The 16,496-nt window shown below is 41.6% G+C and overlaps 1 protein-coding gene across 2 annotated transcripts in view; it reads right to left on the minus strand.

Moving 5' to 3' along the window:
- The window catches only part of STXBP5L (syntaxin binding protein 5L), a 361,575-nt gene that overhangs the window by 229,951 nt on the left and 115,128 nt on the right, over window positions 1-16,496 (minus strand). For both annotated transcript variants that reach the window (XM_075555662.1, XM_075555661.1), the window contains exon 6: window positions 10,303-10,366. In XM_075555662.1, the coding sequence (XP_075411777.1) occupies window positions 10,303-10,366 (64 nt within the window). The remainder of the gene's footprint in view (window positions 1-10,302; window positions 10,367-16,496) is intronic.

Consider the following 16,496-nt stretch of genomic DNA (forward strand, 5'->3'; position numbering starts at 1 on the left):
CTGCCTAGACAGGAGCAGCAGGTCACGCTCCCCTACACCAGCGGCCCACTCGCGGACCCCCACTGGGAGAGAAGCTTTCCTCTCCTGCAGTTCCCCTCTCCCCACAGGGCAGCGATCTGCCCTCGGGCCGCGTCCCTCCCTCCATTCATCCAAGCTCCGGGGAGCGGACCCGCGGGTTGTCTGGCGACCCCCACGGGGGACCATCCACCCGCACCGCTGCCGCGGACCTCTCCACCTGCCCTCCGTGCGCCGGCCTCCCACCCCCGCCCACCCCCGCCCGCCCCTGGCAGCCTAGTGCCAGCTCCACTCCTGGCCGGGACCCTGCGCTGAGCACTTCCCGCCGACGGGAGCCATAGCCCAACCCGCGCCAGTCCCGGACCCTGAGCTTCCACGGAGCGCCGCGGCCGCGCTGCTGAGTCTGCCCGCCAAGGGCCCCTCCCTGCGCAAGGCACAAGAGTAGGTGCCCTCCGCAGGGTGCTGCGGGGACCCCGGCGGCCGCGACTCTGAGCCTGAGCGGAGGAAGGGCGCCATTACCCCCTGCGGTTTCGCGCCAAGCCACTACAGTCCGCGGGGTTCTGAGCTCAGAGCAGGGCGGAGAAGAAACACCATTGTTCCCTGCAGTGTCGCGCCACTGTCTGCCCAGCTGTCTGAGGGGCCTCCCCGCGCCCGCTCACAGCCCGGGCAGATCAAACATTCCACCTGCAGTGGAGCCTGGGACTCAGCTTTGCAGTCCCTGAGGGGCCGTCAGTGAGCTCCAGCCAGCTCTCACCACCTGGGGGCCCTGTGGGGTCCCCAGTGCCTGCCCTAAGCCTGCCGCAGCCCGCCCCAGCCACCCCAGGAGACGGCACAGTGGCCTGAGCCTCCACACAATAAGGTTACTCCTGTCTCCCAGAAGCATGGGGCCTATGAAAGGATCAAGGAAAAATCAACAGACCACATCACTCCCAACAAAAAAATCAGAGAAACGAGGCACTTTAACAGACCTAACGTCACTCATAGAAGAAACAGATATAGATCAGCCACAAAAGGAAATCTTCAGAACTCTGCTTGCAGTAATACAGGAGCTTAGAGAAGCAAACCAAAATAAGGATGCAACGATAGAAGGGATGAAATGCACAATAGAGGGGATGAAGTCCACAATAGAGGGGATGAATACTATCCACCAAAAGGAACTGCAGAAACTAACAGAGGAGGTAGCAGAGGCCACACGAAAGGTCACAGAAGCTATATCTAGGCTTGAGGAGGCTGAGAACCGTATCAGTGAACTCGAGGACGCTCAAACCAAACGAAGCAAGCGAGAAAAACAATCAGATAGGAAAATTAAAGAAACAGAAGACAGCCTGAGATCAATGACAGATGCTATGAAGAGGAATAATATTCGAATAATCGGTCTACCGGAACACAACATAACACACAAATCGACTGCCAAGATAGCAAAGGAATTTCTGGACGAAAATTTCCCCAACCTAACAAAGGAGAATCCGACTCTCATACAGGAAGCAGAGAGGATGCCGGCTAAGCTAAACACCAAGAAGAACACTCCAAGACATATAATTGTAAAATTATCCAACTTAGAGGAAAAAGAGAAAATCTTACGAGCATCGAGAGAAAGGAAGACAGTCACAAACAAAGGAGCGCAGGTAAGAATATGCTCAGACTTATCAGCAGAAACATGAAGAGGAGGAGAGAATGGAGCAACATCTTCCAAAAACTGAAAGATAAAAATGCCTCCCCCAGAATCCTATACTCTGCCAAGTTATCCATTAAGATAGAGGGTAAGATAAGGGTCTTCCAGGACAAGGAAGAACTCAAAAATTATACTGCAAGTCACCCGACCCTGCAGAACATACTGGCTGACTCACTATGGCCAGAAGATCAAGCTCCAACTAGAACCACCAGGAGACCACCATATAGCCCATCTCCATCTAGAAGCCAACATGCCAGCAACACGTACCAGGACAACACGGTCTCAGATGGAAAAGAGGACAGGATAGAAACCCTTCACTCAAACGCAGTACACTGATATGAAGGAAGATAGGCAAAGACCCAAAACACAAAACAGAATATGGCAACCATGAAGCCAGAGATTGTAATAATCACTCTGAATACAAATGGGTTCAATTCATATGTTAAAAGAAAGAGGCTGGAGGATTGGATTAGAAAACATAACCCATCAATCTGCTGCCTGCAAGAGACACACCTCAAGCGAGCAGACAAGCATATGCTGAGAATAAAGGGCTGGCAGAAAGTTTACCAAGCAAATGGTAACTCCAAGAAGGCAGGAGTGGCTATCTTAATCTCCGACAAAATGGATCTCAAGATCCAAAACATAAAAAGAGACAAAGAGGGACATTACATAATGCTCAAAGGCTCAGTAAATCAGGAAGCACTTAGCATACTGAATATTTACGCACCTAATAATGGCGCGGCAAATTTCGTCAAACAAACTATTAAAAAAAATGACAGAAGAAATCACGGAAACAATAATAGTGGGGGACTTCAACACTCCACTATCAGAGAAAGACAGGTCACAGGGAAAGAAGCTCAGCAAAGAGGCCAGAGAGCTAAACAATGTAATTAGGCAACAGGGCCTGATAGACATCTATAGAGCCTTTCATCCAAAAGCAAAAGGTTTCACATTCTTCTCCAATCCACACGGATCTTTCTCAAGAATAGATCACATGCTGGGACACAAGGCCAGCCTGAGTAAATTCAAACACATAGATATTATCCAGACGTCTTTCTCAGACCACCATGCCATAAAGCTGGAGATTAATAGGAGGGCACCCAGAAAAGCAAGGGCCACCAATTGGAGAATAAACAACGATCTCCTGCGACATGAATGGGTTAAGGTCCAGATCAGAGAGGATATCAGGAAGTTTCTAGAAACTAATGAGAACGAGCATACAACATATCAAAACTTATGGGACACTGCAAAGGCAGTTATCAGAGGTAGCTTGATATCACTGAATGCATACATGAAAAAAGAAGAAAGGCGTATGACAGATATGTTAACACAAAACCTCCAACAACTAGAACAGAGTCAACAGAACTACCCCTCCAATAGCAAGAGAAAAGAAATAATAAAAATCAGGGCGGAGTTAAACCAGTGGGAAGACAAAAGAACAATGCAAAGGATTAACGCAACTAGAAGCTGGTTTTATGAACGAATTAATAAAATTGACACTCCCCTGGCAAAGCTTACCAAAGATAGAAAGGAGCAATCATCAATAGCCAGGATGAGGGATGAATCGGGGGCAATAACAACAGACCCCAATGAGATAAAAAGGATAATCACAAAGTACTATGAAGGTTTGTATTCTAATGAATTCAGAAATCTGGAAGACATGGATAAATATTTAGAAAAACAATCTCTCCCTAGATTATCTGAGACAGAGATCAAGAACCTCAACAAACCCATAGCGAAGGAAGAAATAGAGAGTGTCATCAAAAACCTACCAAGGAAAAAGGCCCCAGGGCCAGATGGCTACACAGCAGAATTTTACCAAACATTCAGGGAAGAGCTAACACCGATCCTCCACAAAGTATTCCAGAACATAGAAAAGAACGGTAAGCTCCCAAACTCATTTTACGAAGCCAGCATTACTTTGATACCCAAACAGGGAAAAGACCCCACAGGTGTAGAGAATTATAGACCAATATCTCTAATGAACATAGATGCAAAAGTCCTTAACAAAATATTGGCCAATAGAATACAAAGGAACATCAAACATATCATTCACCACGACCAAGTAGGATTCATCCCAGCGATGCAGGGATGGTTTAACATCCGAAAATCCATCAATATCATACACCACATCGAGAAGAAAAAGGATAAAAACCATATGATAATATCCATAGATGCAGAAAAAGCATTTGACAACATCCAGCACCCATTCCTAATCAAAACACTCATGAAGATAGGATTGGAAGGTAAGTTCCTCAAGCTCATACAAGCTATCTATGAAAGACCAACAGCCAACATCATAGTCAATGGAGAAAAGACAAGAACAATACCACTGAAAAAGGGTACAAGACAAGGATGCCCCCTGTCCCCTCTTCTATTCAATATCGTTTTGGAGGTTCTGGCTAACAACATAAGACAGCGGAAGGACATCAAAGGGATCCAGTTGGGAGAGGAGGAGGTGAAACTATCGTTATTTGCAGATGACATGATCCTATACATTGAAGACCCCCAAAACTCCACAGGTGGAATACTTACAGCAATAGAGGAATACGGAAGAGTAGCAGGATACAAGATCAATAAACAGAAGTCGGTAGGGTTTCTATACACATCAGACAGGGCCAGGGAAGAGGCGATTAAGAGGGAAGTACCCTTCACAGTAGCCAAGAACAAACTGAAATACCTAGGAATATATTTAACAAAAAATACTAAAGACCTTTATAAGCATAATTATAAAACCCTATTACAGGAAACCAAAAGTGACCTTCACAAATGGATGACCCTCCCCTGCTCATGGTTAGGTAGGCTGAACATAGTAAAGATGACAGTTCTTCCTAAAGCACTCTACAAGTTCAATGCTATACCAATCCAATTACCATCAACCTTCTTCAAAGAATTGGAAAAACTGACCACCAACTTCATATGGAGAGGGAAGAAACCCAGAATTAGCAGAGAACTCCTCAAGAAGAAGGACACAATTGGAGGACTCGCCCTACCTGATTTTAATGCCTACTACACAGCTACAGTGGTCAAAACAGCATGGTACTGGCACAATGATAGACACTCAGACCAGTGGAAAAGAATAGAAAGCCCAGGAGTAAAATCATCAGCATATAGACAACTGATCTTTGACAAGGGTCCCAAAAACGTCAAGTGGGAAGCAGATGCCCTCTTTAATAAGTGGTGCTGGAAACAATGGGTATCCACATGTAGAAAGTTGAAACAAGACGTCTACCTCACCCCATGCACAAGAATACACTCAAGGTGGATCACAGATCTAGAAGTCAAACCCCAAACCATCAGGACCATTAAGGAGGGAATCGGGACTAATCTCAGAGCACTGGCCCAGGGAGCACATAGGCTCACTGCAACAGGGAAGGGGACACACACAGGTGATCTGGAAATCGACAAATGGGATCTAATAAGAATAAAACACCTGTGCACCTCGAAAGACTTTGCCAAGAGGGTGACAAGGCAACCCACAGACTGGGAGAAGATTTTTAGTAATGACACGTCAGACAAAGGGCTCATTACTAAAATCTACAACACCATCATGACCTGCAAAAAGAGGAAAACAGTTAACCCCCTAAGGAAGTGGGCAATGAAATGAGAAGAACTTTCACTAGAGAGGAGATCAATATGGCCAATAAATATATGAGAAAGTGCTCGAAGTCCCTTGCCATAAGAGAAATGCAAATCAAAACAACCATGAGATACCACCTAACACCCCTGAGGCTAGCCCAGATCAGTAAATCAGAGAGCAACAAGTGTTGGAGGGGCTGTGGTGAAGTAGGAACCCTCCTCCACTGCTGGTGGTCGTGCAGATTTGTACAGACACTGTGGAAAGCAATCTGGCGATACCTAAAGAAAATGGAAATTGATCTACCTTACGACCCAGCCATCCCTCTACTGGGCATATACCCGGTTGAAGCAGCAAATAAAACACGACCAGTCATATGCGCTCCAATGTTTATTGTGGCACAATTCACAATAGCAAAGACTTGGAAACAGCCTAAGTTTCCATCGATAGACAAGTGGATTAGCAAACTTTGGCACATACACACAATGGAGTATTATGCAGCACTGAGAAGCACCGATGAGCACATGAAACACGTTATTTCATGGGAAGAGCTGGAAGGAATTATGTTAAGCGAGGTTAGCCAGACCCAAAGAGACAGGTACAACATGAGTCCCCTGAGGTAAGTACGATCAGCATGACAGAAATAGAAGAATAAACATCCATCCCACAATAAACGGGAGGAAGCATAGATAGTTGGAGGGAGGACAGGCCACACCTAGGGAGGTACATGAAAGCCCAGCATAAAGAATGAGTAGTGGGGTAGAGAGAGGGAGAACCGGGTGGGGAAGAATCTGAATGGATGGTATGGGGGGGGGGCAGGGTACTAACCCACCCGGGGGAGAGTATCGGTTGTGTCCCCACAGATCTGGAACATGCATACGGACCCCAACACGACACACCAAACAAGGAGGGCAACGCAAAGTACAGAGGTCTACACAAAGAGGCTGGACGACAAGCCGGCCCAAACCAGAATTAGGCCGACCCCCACATTCGAAGGGAATACCACAGAAAACAAAAATAGATCGTCTGGAGTGGGAAAGGAACTGACCCACCACACCACATCCAGAAGGAAGCTGAAACAAAAGAAGGAGAAAGGACGTAGTGGAGTACACCTGGGTCCACCAAGCCCAAAGTCGATAGACCAGCTAGAAGGGCCCGTCATACAGAGAGGACCATTCAGCTGACCACACTACGAGATACGACATCCTGCACCAACACATGGCCCTACATGGGACAGCACCTGAGACACAATGGGGGATGGGCGACTGAGCTGACCCCACCACACTTAGGCAAACACTGGGGGCGTGCAATGGAGCAGCGGAGGAAGCAGAGCAGAGGGAGCCCGAGGGAGTATAAAGGATGGTCTACAGGCCAACGAATGGACCTTGAACTACTAGCAATTTTTCTTTTAATATTTGCTATCTTTTTGCTTAGTCTTTTTTAATTTGTTTTGTTTTTTACCTTGTAAATTTTGTATGTTAGTGGCTTTTCTGCTTATCAGCGTGTCGATGTTGCTTCTGTCAAAGCCATGTTCTTATGGGCCACTTGGGTACAGTCAAAGTCATATCCATTGGTATGCACATATTACTATGTCAGCAGGTCCACCTAGACAAGATAGGCTGGACAAATAATGAGAGAAGAAAACAACAGGACCAACGGTCCTGGAGGGACATGAGAGCGTGGGAGGTAGGGGAAGGGAGGAGGTGTCGCCCAACACAGAAACAAGGGAACAGCGAATGGTTCTAAACCAGAGGAGGGAGGGGAGGGGAGGACTGGAAGGGAGTGACCAAGAGCAAGGTAACTGAGAGGAACTACTGAATACAGAATGAAGGCCAAACATGGTAATGGGTCGGGAGGAAAGCGAAAGGAAATAGAGGAAAGGAGTAGGAGGCAAAGTGCATACAGAGAAGCCTAAATACAGACATGTACATATGTAAATATATTTATGTTTATGGGGGCAATAGATTTATATGCATATATTTATAGGTTCAGTAGTAGGGTAGTAGATGGACATTGGGCCTCCTCTTGCATAATCCCCCAATACAATAGCACCTCGCCCTGCTAAGCAGCCATTGCAGGATACCCATCTTCCCGACATGATCACTGAAGACAGCCATGTGTGTAAGCAAATGTGGTGAAGAAAGCTGATGGTGCCCGGCTATCAAAAAAAGATATAGCGTCTGGGGTCTTAAAGGCTTGAAGGCAAATAAGCGGCCATCTAGCTCAGAAGCCACAAAGCCCACAGAGAAGAAGCACACGGCCTAAGCGAACACAAGGTGTTGAATGGACCATGTAGCAGACACCAAGGAACAAAAACAATCATTGTGTGATCCTCTTCCTCACATAATGGCTGAAGACGAAAGTGTGCATAAGCAAGTGTGGTGAAGAAGGCGGATGGTGCCCGGCTACTGAGAGATATAGCGTCTGGGGACTTAAAGGCTTGAAAGCAAACAAGCGGCCATCTAGCCCAGAAGCAACCGAGCCCACACGGAAGCAGCACACCAACATAGGTGACCATGAAGGACAGAGGAGACCAGGTCTCCAACATCAAAGGTGGGGTGGTGGTGAGAATCACATCACCGTGAAAGAGGGGGAGTGCATGATGGGGACCCAATGCCCACCTGTAGAGAGCTGAACATCCCTTCCAGAGGGGTAGGGAGGAGGAGATGGGCCACACAGGGTTCAGTGTAACAACAGTGAAACTCAAAACCTTCCTCTAGTTCCTGAACGCTTCCTCCCCTCCCAATCATCATGACCCCAATCCTACCTTGCCTTGCGGACCTGGTTGTACCAGAGGATGTACAGCGGTGCAGTGGGGATCTGGAGGCACAGGGAATCTAGGACAGACGAACCCTTCAACACCAGCGGTGGGAGAGGCGACACCAGGAGGGAAGGGCATGTAGAAAGGGAGAACCGATCTCGGAGATCTATGTGTAACCTCCTCTCTGGGAGATTGTCAAGGGGGAGGCGGGTGAGGGGAGACGCCGGGGAGTGTAAGATAAGATATAATAATTATTTATAAACTATTAAGGGACCAGGGGTGGGATCGGGGAGGGAGGGGGATGGGGGGAAAAAAAGGGAAACCGAGCTGATTCCAGGAACCCAAGTGGAAGGTGAATTATGAGAGTGACGAGTGCAACGAATGTATAAGGGTGCTTTGCTCATTTGATGTATGCACAGATTGTGATAAGAGCCTTATGAGCCCCAATAAAAAGATTTTTAAAAAAAAAGGAAAGGTCAGAGGAGTACTGGCATATTTGAGTTATGGTGTTAGTGAAGAACACTGACTAAACTGTGGATTGCCAAAAGAACAAACAAATCCCTCTTAGAAGAATTATAGCCAGGATGCTCTTTAGAATAGTTATAATGGCAAGAGTTTATCTTGTTTATTTTGGCCATGCCATTAGGAAATATCAATTGCTAGAAGAGAACTTCATGTTTGATAAAGTACAGAAATTAAACCCAAATCCATTGCCATTAAGTTGAGTTTTTACTCATCTCAATCTTACAGAACACAGTAGGACTGCTCCACAGAGTGTCTGTGACTGTACATCTTAATGGGATGAGGTAGAGGTCTTACTATATTCTTACCAAATGAGACCCAAATCTCTAACATAATTTACATAATATTTAACATGTCCTAAAATATCTGCTTTAAAATTATAAAACTCCCAATATATCTAGCATAGCCATTATTCTACTTGAAGCACTTACAGATGAAGTTAAAGGCTCTAACCTTCAGTATGGGTTACACATCATAAAAATAACAAAAATCATCACAATTGGACCAATAAAAGCAACATCATGATAAATGAAGAAAATTTGGAAGTTGTCAAGGATTTAATTTTATTTGGATCCACAGTCAGTGCCATGGAAGCAGCAGTCAAGAAATGAGCAATGTTAAGGGTTAAAGGAGCCCCCAATAAAATGATCTTTTAATAAAATAATAATAATAATAAAGAAATAAATTTTTAAAAATAAAAGAAATGATCAATCTATGACATGGGACAAATCTGCTGTAAATGCTTCTTATAATGTTAAAAAGCAAAGATATCACTTTCAGGACTAAGGTATACCTGACCCAAAACAGAAGTAAAATAAACCCACTGCCATCAACTACCTAATTTAAAATGACCCTATAGAGCATAGCAAAACTGCTTCTTAGGTTTTCTAAAACATAAGAAAAGCCAGCCTGATCTTTCTTCCAGAGAGTGAATGGTGGGTTTGAACCACCCACCTCAATGTTTAACCTAATGTGCTACCAGAGCTACTTATGACCAACCGATAGAATTTCTATCCCCTCATATTCATGTAGACTGTTTTATGTACTTAGGACAAGTAATTAAGTGAGATCATATCCTGCAAAGTAGAGAGTCAATGAAAAAGAAGACCCTCAACAAGATTGATTGACAACAATGGACTCAAACATGGTAATAACTTTAAGGATATAATAGTATTGGTCAAAATTTCATTCTCATGTACAGAGGGCCACTATAATAAGGAACTGGTACTTCACAACAACTACTACTACTTTTATATCCCTATATTTATTTTTGAGAAATGTCTTCCTTATTCCTAAGTATTTTCTTTTTCTGATGAATTTCAATATTTATTTGGCTAAATCAGGCTATCTTTTAAAACTAAACAAAAGTACAAACCTATACTAAATAATTTATTCATGTACTTTCTAGCATAGCTAGTAAAATATAGCTTAAGAGATATAATAAATGATGCTGATTAACAAGATTGTTATATTTAAGCAAAGAATTTTTTAAAATAATGTTTCATGAATTATATGACTCCTCAAAATTCTAGAATTAAATATCAACTTTAGCTCTAATTGCAATGACAGTCTTAATTTGGGACCATCATTAGAGTATATATGTATAGTTCATGCATTTTTTTCATTTGCTCATTTGTTCAACACATGTCAGATGACAGTGATTAATATGTTAGTTGTTAGGTATGAAGTATTGAAAGAAATATCTTTATTCGGGAATAAAGAAAAATGCAAGGAAAATAATAGTACAATACTCACTTTCCCTTCATCTCTTGGGCTATCACTTAAATGTACGACTGGACCTGGATGAGTCTTCGTTGATCTGTTAAATCAATTCAAAACAATAATTTAAAAGATAAACATTTAAATACCTTACAGCTAGAGATTGGAACAAATAAATTAAGATACTTAAATACCCATAGTCATGAAGTCCATTCCAATGCCTGATGACCCAGGTGAATCACAGGAGAACTACTCCATAGGATTTTCTTGGCTGTAATATTTACAGAAGCAGATCACCAGACATTTCTTCTATGGTATCACAGGTGGATTTGAACCACCAAAGTTCTGGTGGCACAGTATTTAAGTGTTAGGTCAATGGTTTGAATTCCCAAGCTGTTCCATAGGAGAAAGATGTAGTAGTGTGCTTCTGTAAAAGTTACAGCTTTGGAAACAACACAGTACAGTAGGCAATAGGGTTGCTATGAGTGTACACATACTTGAGGGCAATAGGTTTGAGTTGTGGGCGTTGTAGCTGAGAGAAAATTGCACCTCTCGGGGACTCTGTATTGAAATTAGCTCTTAATAACCAGGGTTTTTAATCCATATTAATTAAAATTTTTGGTTGCTTTCTTTTTTTCTTGGTTGCTTTCTTTACTGATATATTAGGAGTGGTTTTTAAAGAATTAGATTTAAGAACATAGACTCATAATAATGGATCTTTCATTATCTGAAATTATGGCTAGATCTAAGGCTAAGAAAATGTGAAATTTAACTTTTATTTATTTATTGTTAATCATTTTATTGGGGGTTCATACAACTCTTATCACAATCCATACATCCATCTATTGTGTAAAGCACATTTGTACATTTGTTGCCATCATCATTCTAAAACAATTTGCTTTCTACTTGAGCCCTTGGTATCAGCTCATTTTCCCTTCCTCCCTGCTTCCCCCTCCCTCTGGGACCCTTGATAATGTATAAATTATTATTATTTTGTCATATCTTACACTGTCCGATGTCTCCCTTCACCTACTTTTCTGTTGTCCATCCCCAAGGGAGGAAGTTATATGTAGATCCTTGTAATCAGTTCCCTCTTTCCATTCCACCCTCCCTCTGTCCTCCCAGTATCGCCACTCTCACCACTGGTCCTGAAGGGATCATCTGTCCTGGATTCCCTATGATATCAGTTGCTATCTGGACCAATGTACATCCTCTGGTCTAGCCAGATTTGTAAGGTAGAATTGGGATCATGATAGTGGGGTGGGGGGAGGGTGCATTTAGGAACTAGAGGAAAGTTGTATATTTCATCATTGCTACACTGCACCCTGACTGGCTTGTCTCCTCCCTGTGACCCTTCTGTAAAGGGATGTCCAGTTGCCTACAGATGGGTCTTGGATCGCCGATCTGCACTCCCCCTCATTCACAATGATTTAAATTTTTTGCTCTTTGATACCTGATCCCTGATCTCTTCAATACCTCATGATCACACAAGCTAGTGTGCTTCTTCCATGTGAGCTCTGTTGCTTCTAAGCTAGATGGCCGCTTGTTTACCTTCAAGGCTTTAAGACCCCAGATGCTATATCTTTTGATAGCCTGGCACCATCAGCTTTCTTCACCACATTTGCTTATGCACCCATTTGTCTTCAACAATCTTATCTGGGAGGTGAGCACACAATTATATGATTTCTTGTTCTTTGATGTCTGATTCCTGATCCCTTTGACACCTCATGATCACACAGCCTGGTGTGCTTCTTCACCTCATGATCACACAGGCTGGTGTGCTTCTTCCATGTGGGCTTTGTTGCTTCTGAGCTAGATGGCCACTTGTTTATCTTCAAGCCTTTAAGACCACTGACACTATATCTTTTGATAGCTGGGCACCATCAGCTTTCTTCACCACATTTGCTTATACACCCGCTATGTCTTCAGCAATCGTGTCAGGAAGTTGAGTATCATGAAATGCCAGTTTAAGAAAACAAAGTATTCTTGCATTGAGGGAGTACTTGAGTGGAGGCCCAATGTCCATCTGATACCTTAATACTAAAACTATAAATTTATGCACATAAATCTATTTCCCCTCATATATAAATATATCTATATATGCGAAATTAAATTTTACTTATACACACAAAAGAATTCTATAGCCATAGTGCTTACTCTGTATACTTGTTTTATCCAAATTGCAAAGTCTCTCCTAATTTATATTTACTACACATGAAATCACTTCTGATTTTGCTACAAAGAAAGGTGTAGTGGGGCTCTTTAATTTATTTAAAAAAAACTCTCTAATGATAGTTTCTTATTAACTGATATTCAGAAACCTATTTATCTCATTACATCATATTTATTTGGTGAGCTATAAGAGTTAATAACAGAGAATTATGATTCTAACAGCATATTGCTAAGATGATCTGTACTCTATTCATCTTCCTTTAAATTCTATCTAATTTCAAATTTGTTGTATTCCTGCAGTTTGCATTGTTCAATGCAGTTTGCATTGTTCAATTATATTTTAGAACATATGAAAGGAGAAAATAAAATAGAAAGTGCTTCAGAAAACATTTACAAAACTTTACAATTTCGCCCACATTTATATGTAGTTTTTAATTTATATATAACTGCTGTCCTTAGTGGTGGCATAGTGGGTTACTTATTGGGTTGCTAATCAGATTCAGAGGTTCAAACTCACCAGCAACTCCACGGGCAAAACATGAAGTTTTGGCTTCTGTAAATATTTATAGCCTTAGAGATGCACAGGGACAGTGCTTTCCTGTTCTCTAGAGTCACTGTGAGTCAGAATTAATTCATAGACATATAAATAATTTGCCTATGATAGGAAACAGTGTCCTTCAATTATCCTTTAGGAAATAGCAATAACCCACAACCCTCTTATCAGTCTCTTGGGTTTGGTTGAACAAGCATTAACCAAAGTAAACTCCATGATAAACTATTAGAGATACAAGATATTTTACATAAGAAAGGTTCATATCAAATAAGTTTGGAAAAATCTGAATTAAAGTAGGGCTTTTTGTTTTGATTTTGTGTACAGAACTTCTTATATGCAAATAGATACCGTGACTCTTCAATATTTCCTAAAATTTTTGGCTCACAGAATCTTTGCCTACTGACTGTATTATGAAAATTACTGAAGTATAATTTGGTAAACACTTATTAGACTAGATGCAAAACTTCTCTGCTTGGATTCTTTATAAAATATTCAACTATAGAATATAATCTATAATTGAACTGTAATTATTTATAATGACTTTCTGAGGTTATAGAAGAAGAAAATACACAGAAGACACACAAAAGGTAAAAAGAGAAAAAAAATCTCACATAATTTCAGTACACAGAGTTAATGACTATAAACATGTTGGTATATTTCTACCAATTTTTGCTCTAACATTAAACTTCCCCAAACTACAAAGTTCTTATGGACTTTGCAGTCTGTAAATTCCACAAAGATTACTTTAGACAGAATTATCAATAAACTTAAATTCATCTAATATCTACCAAACCAATGCTCAACAATTCTTCTATCACTATTTTCTTCCATTCATCACAATGCTTGATTGCTAGTTTCTTTTGTAGATTTCTTTTTCACACTCTTCCCATACCTTAAATAGTATTATTCCTTGGTATTCTGTTCTAGACTATGCTCTATTTTCATACATGATATGGAGGCATACGTTTCAGAACCATGACAAAGATACAAATGAGTAAAATAGGCTGGAAAGGTACCGTGCCTTTATATGGTATACCTTATTAGGGAAAGTTGTATTCAGCTTCAGTTGTTTAGTGTTGTGGAGGTATAAACCAAACCAAACTCATTGTCATTGAAGTTGAACTGAAGTTGCCATATCATAAATTTCTTTTATGAAAATATGTAAATATAAAATTTATGTCTACTCTACAAATTTTTAAATATTAAAAGTAATAATTTAGAACAATGAAATACTATGATTGTCAAACAATACATTGGTCACTCAAAACTGATCTACTAGGCCAATTTGCTACTTTTTGTCTATACCTTTGTGTACAATATCACTTTTTGCTATGGTTTCAACAAAAAACATTTTACCTTCAAATCTATATATCCTACTCTGGTGGTATAGTGGTTATGCCTTGGACTGTGATCTGCATAGTTGGTAGTTCAAAACCACTAGTAACTCCACAGGAGAAAGACAGGGCTTTCTACTCCTATAAACAGTTACCTACTTAGAAACCCACATTGGAGTTGCTATGAGTCAGCTTAAACTCAATGGCATTGAGTTTTAGTTTGAGAGTTTTATATATCATACCAACTCAATTTGAATGTCTCATGAATACTTAACCTATCTAAAATGGAACTCATAACTTTATGAATTTACTTAATGTCCTGCACTTCTTCACCAAATGGCACCAATATCTACATTGTTGCTCAAGTTATACACTTGGGTATCATCCTTTATTCTTCCTTATTTTTTAACCCCATCCCACAGTATTCACAATATTTATTCTACAGTCTAATTATCATTTTAATACATCTAAATATTGCTATCTTCATGCCTATAACTCTCACCCTCATTTTTACCAATAACAGAGCCTTTTCTGTCTCCAATCATTTCTTTATACCTGCATTCAGGGTAGTCTTCCTATAATGCAAATCTGATTAATTTGGTTCTCTGCTTAAACCTTTAAGACACTATTGGTCTCCTACTAGTCTTAGATAAAATCCAAAATTCTTAACTTGACTTAAAAGATTTTTCATATTACATACCCTAATTGTCCAGCCTTTTTTTTTAATCTTTATTATTTTTTTTCTTCTTTATTTTATTTTTTTTATTTTAACAATTTATTGGGGCTGATACAATTCTTTTCACAGTTCATACATATACATACATCAATTGTATAAAGCACATCTGTACAGTCTTTGCCCTAATCATTTTTTTTCTCTTTTCTTCTTTTACATTTTATTAGGGACTCAAACAACTCTTACCACAATCCATACATATACATACATCAATTGTATAAAGCACATCCATACATTCCCTGCCCCAATCATTCTCAAGGGATTTGCTCTCCACTTAAGCCCCTTGCATCAGGTCCTCTTTTTTTTTTTCCCCTCCCTCCCCTTTCCCCCCTCCCTCATATGCCCTTGGTAATTTATACCTCGTTATTTTGTCATATCTTGCCCTACCCGGGGTCTCCCTTCCCCCCTTCTCTGCTGTCCCTCTCCCAGGGAAGAGGTCACATGTGGATCCTTGTAATCAGTTCCCCCTTTCCAACCCACTCACCCTCCACTCTCCCAGCATCGTCCCTCACACCCTTGGTCCTGAAGGTATCATCCACCCTGGATTCCCTGTACCTCCAACCCTCATATGTACCAGTGTACAGCCTCTGTCCTATCCAGCCCTGCAAGGTAGAATTCGGATCATGGTAGTTGGGGGGAGGAAGCATCCAGGATCTGGGGGAAAGCTGTGTTCTTCATCGATACTACCTCACAACCTACTTAACCCATCTCCTCTCCTAAGCCCCTCTATGAGGGGATCTCCATTGGCCGACACTTGGGCCTTGGGTCTCCACTCTGCTCTTCCCCCTTCATTTAATATAATATATATATACACATACATATATACATATACACATATATACACATACATACACACACTTATATCTTTTTTTTTTGCATGATGCCTTATATCTGGTCCCTTGGGCACCTCGTGATCGCACTGGCCGGTGTGCTTCTTCCATGTGGGCTTATTTGCTTCTGTATTTATAGGTCAAGTATTAAGGTGGCGGAAGGACCTTGGGCCTCTACTCAAACACTCCCTCTATGCATGAATACCTTCTTTTATTAAATTGGAACTCCATGATGCTCACTCTCCCGACACAACAGCTGGAGCCAAAATGGGTAAACAAGTAAATGTGGTGAAGAAAGCTGATGGTGCCCGGCTATCAAAAGAGATAGTGACTGGGGTCTTAAAGGCTTGAAGATAAACAAGCGGCCATCTAGCTCAGAAGCAACAAAGTCCACATGGAAGAACACACCAGCCTGTGTGATCGAGTGGTCCCAAAGGGATCAGTTACCAGGCATCAAAGAACAAAAAATCATATCATTGACTGCACACCTCCATGATAGGATCGCTGAAGACAAATGGGTGCACAAGCAAATGTGGTGAAGAAAGCTGATGGTGCCCGGCTATCAAAAGAGATAGTGTCTGGGGTCTTAAAGGCTTGAAGGTGTCCAG

This window comes from Tenrec ecaudatus, chromosome 8, assembly GCF_050624435.1.
Source record: "Tenrec ecaudatus isolate mTenEca1 chromosome 8, mTenEca1.hap1, whole genome shotgun sequence".
NCBI lineage: Eukaryota > Metazoa > Chordata > Mammalia > Afrosoricida > Tenrecidae > Tenrec > Tenrec ecaudatus.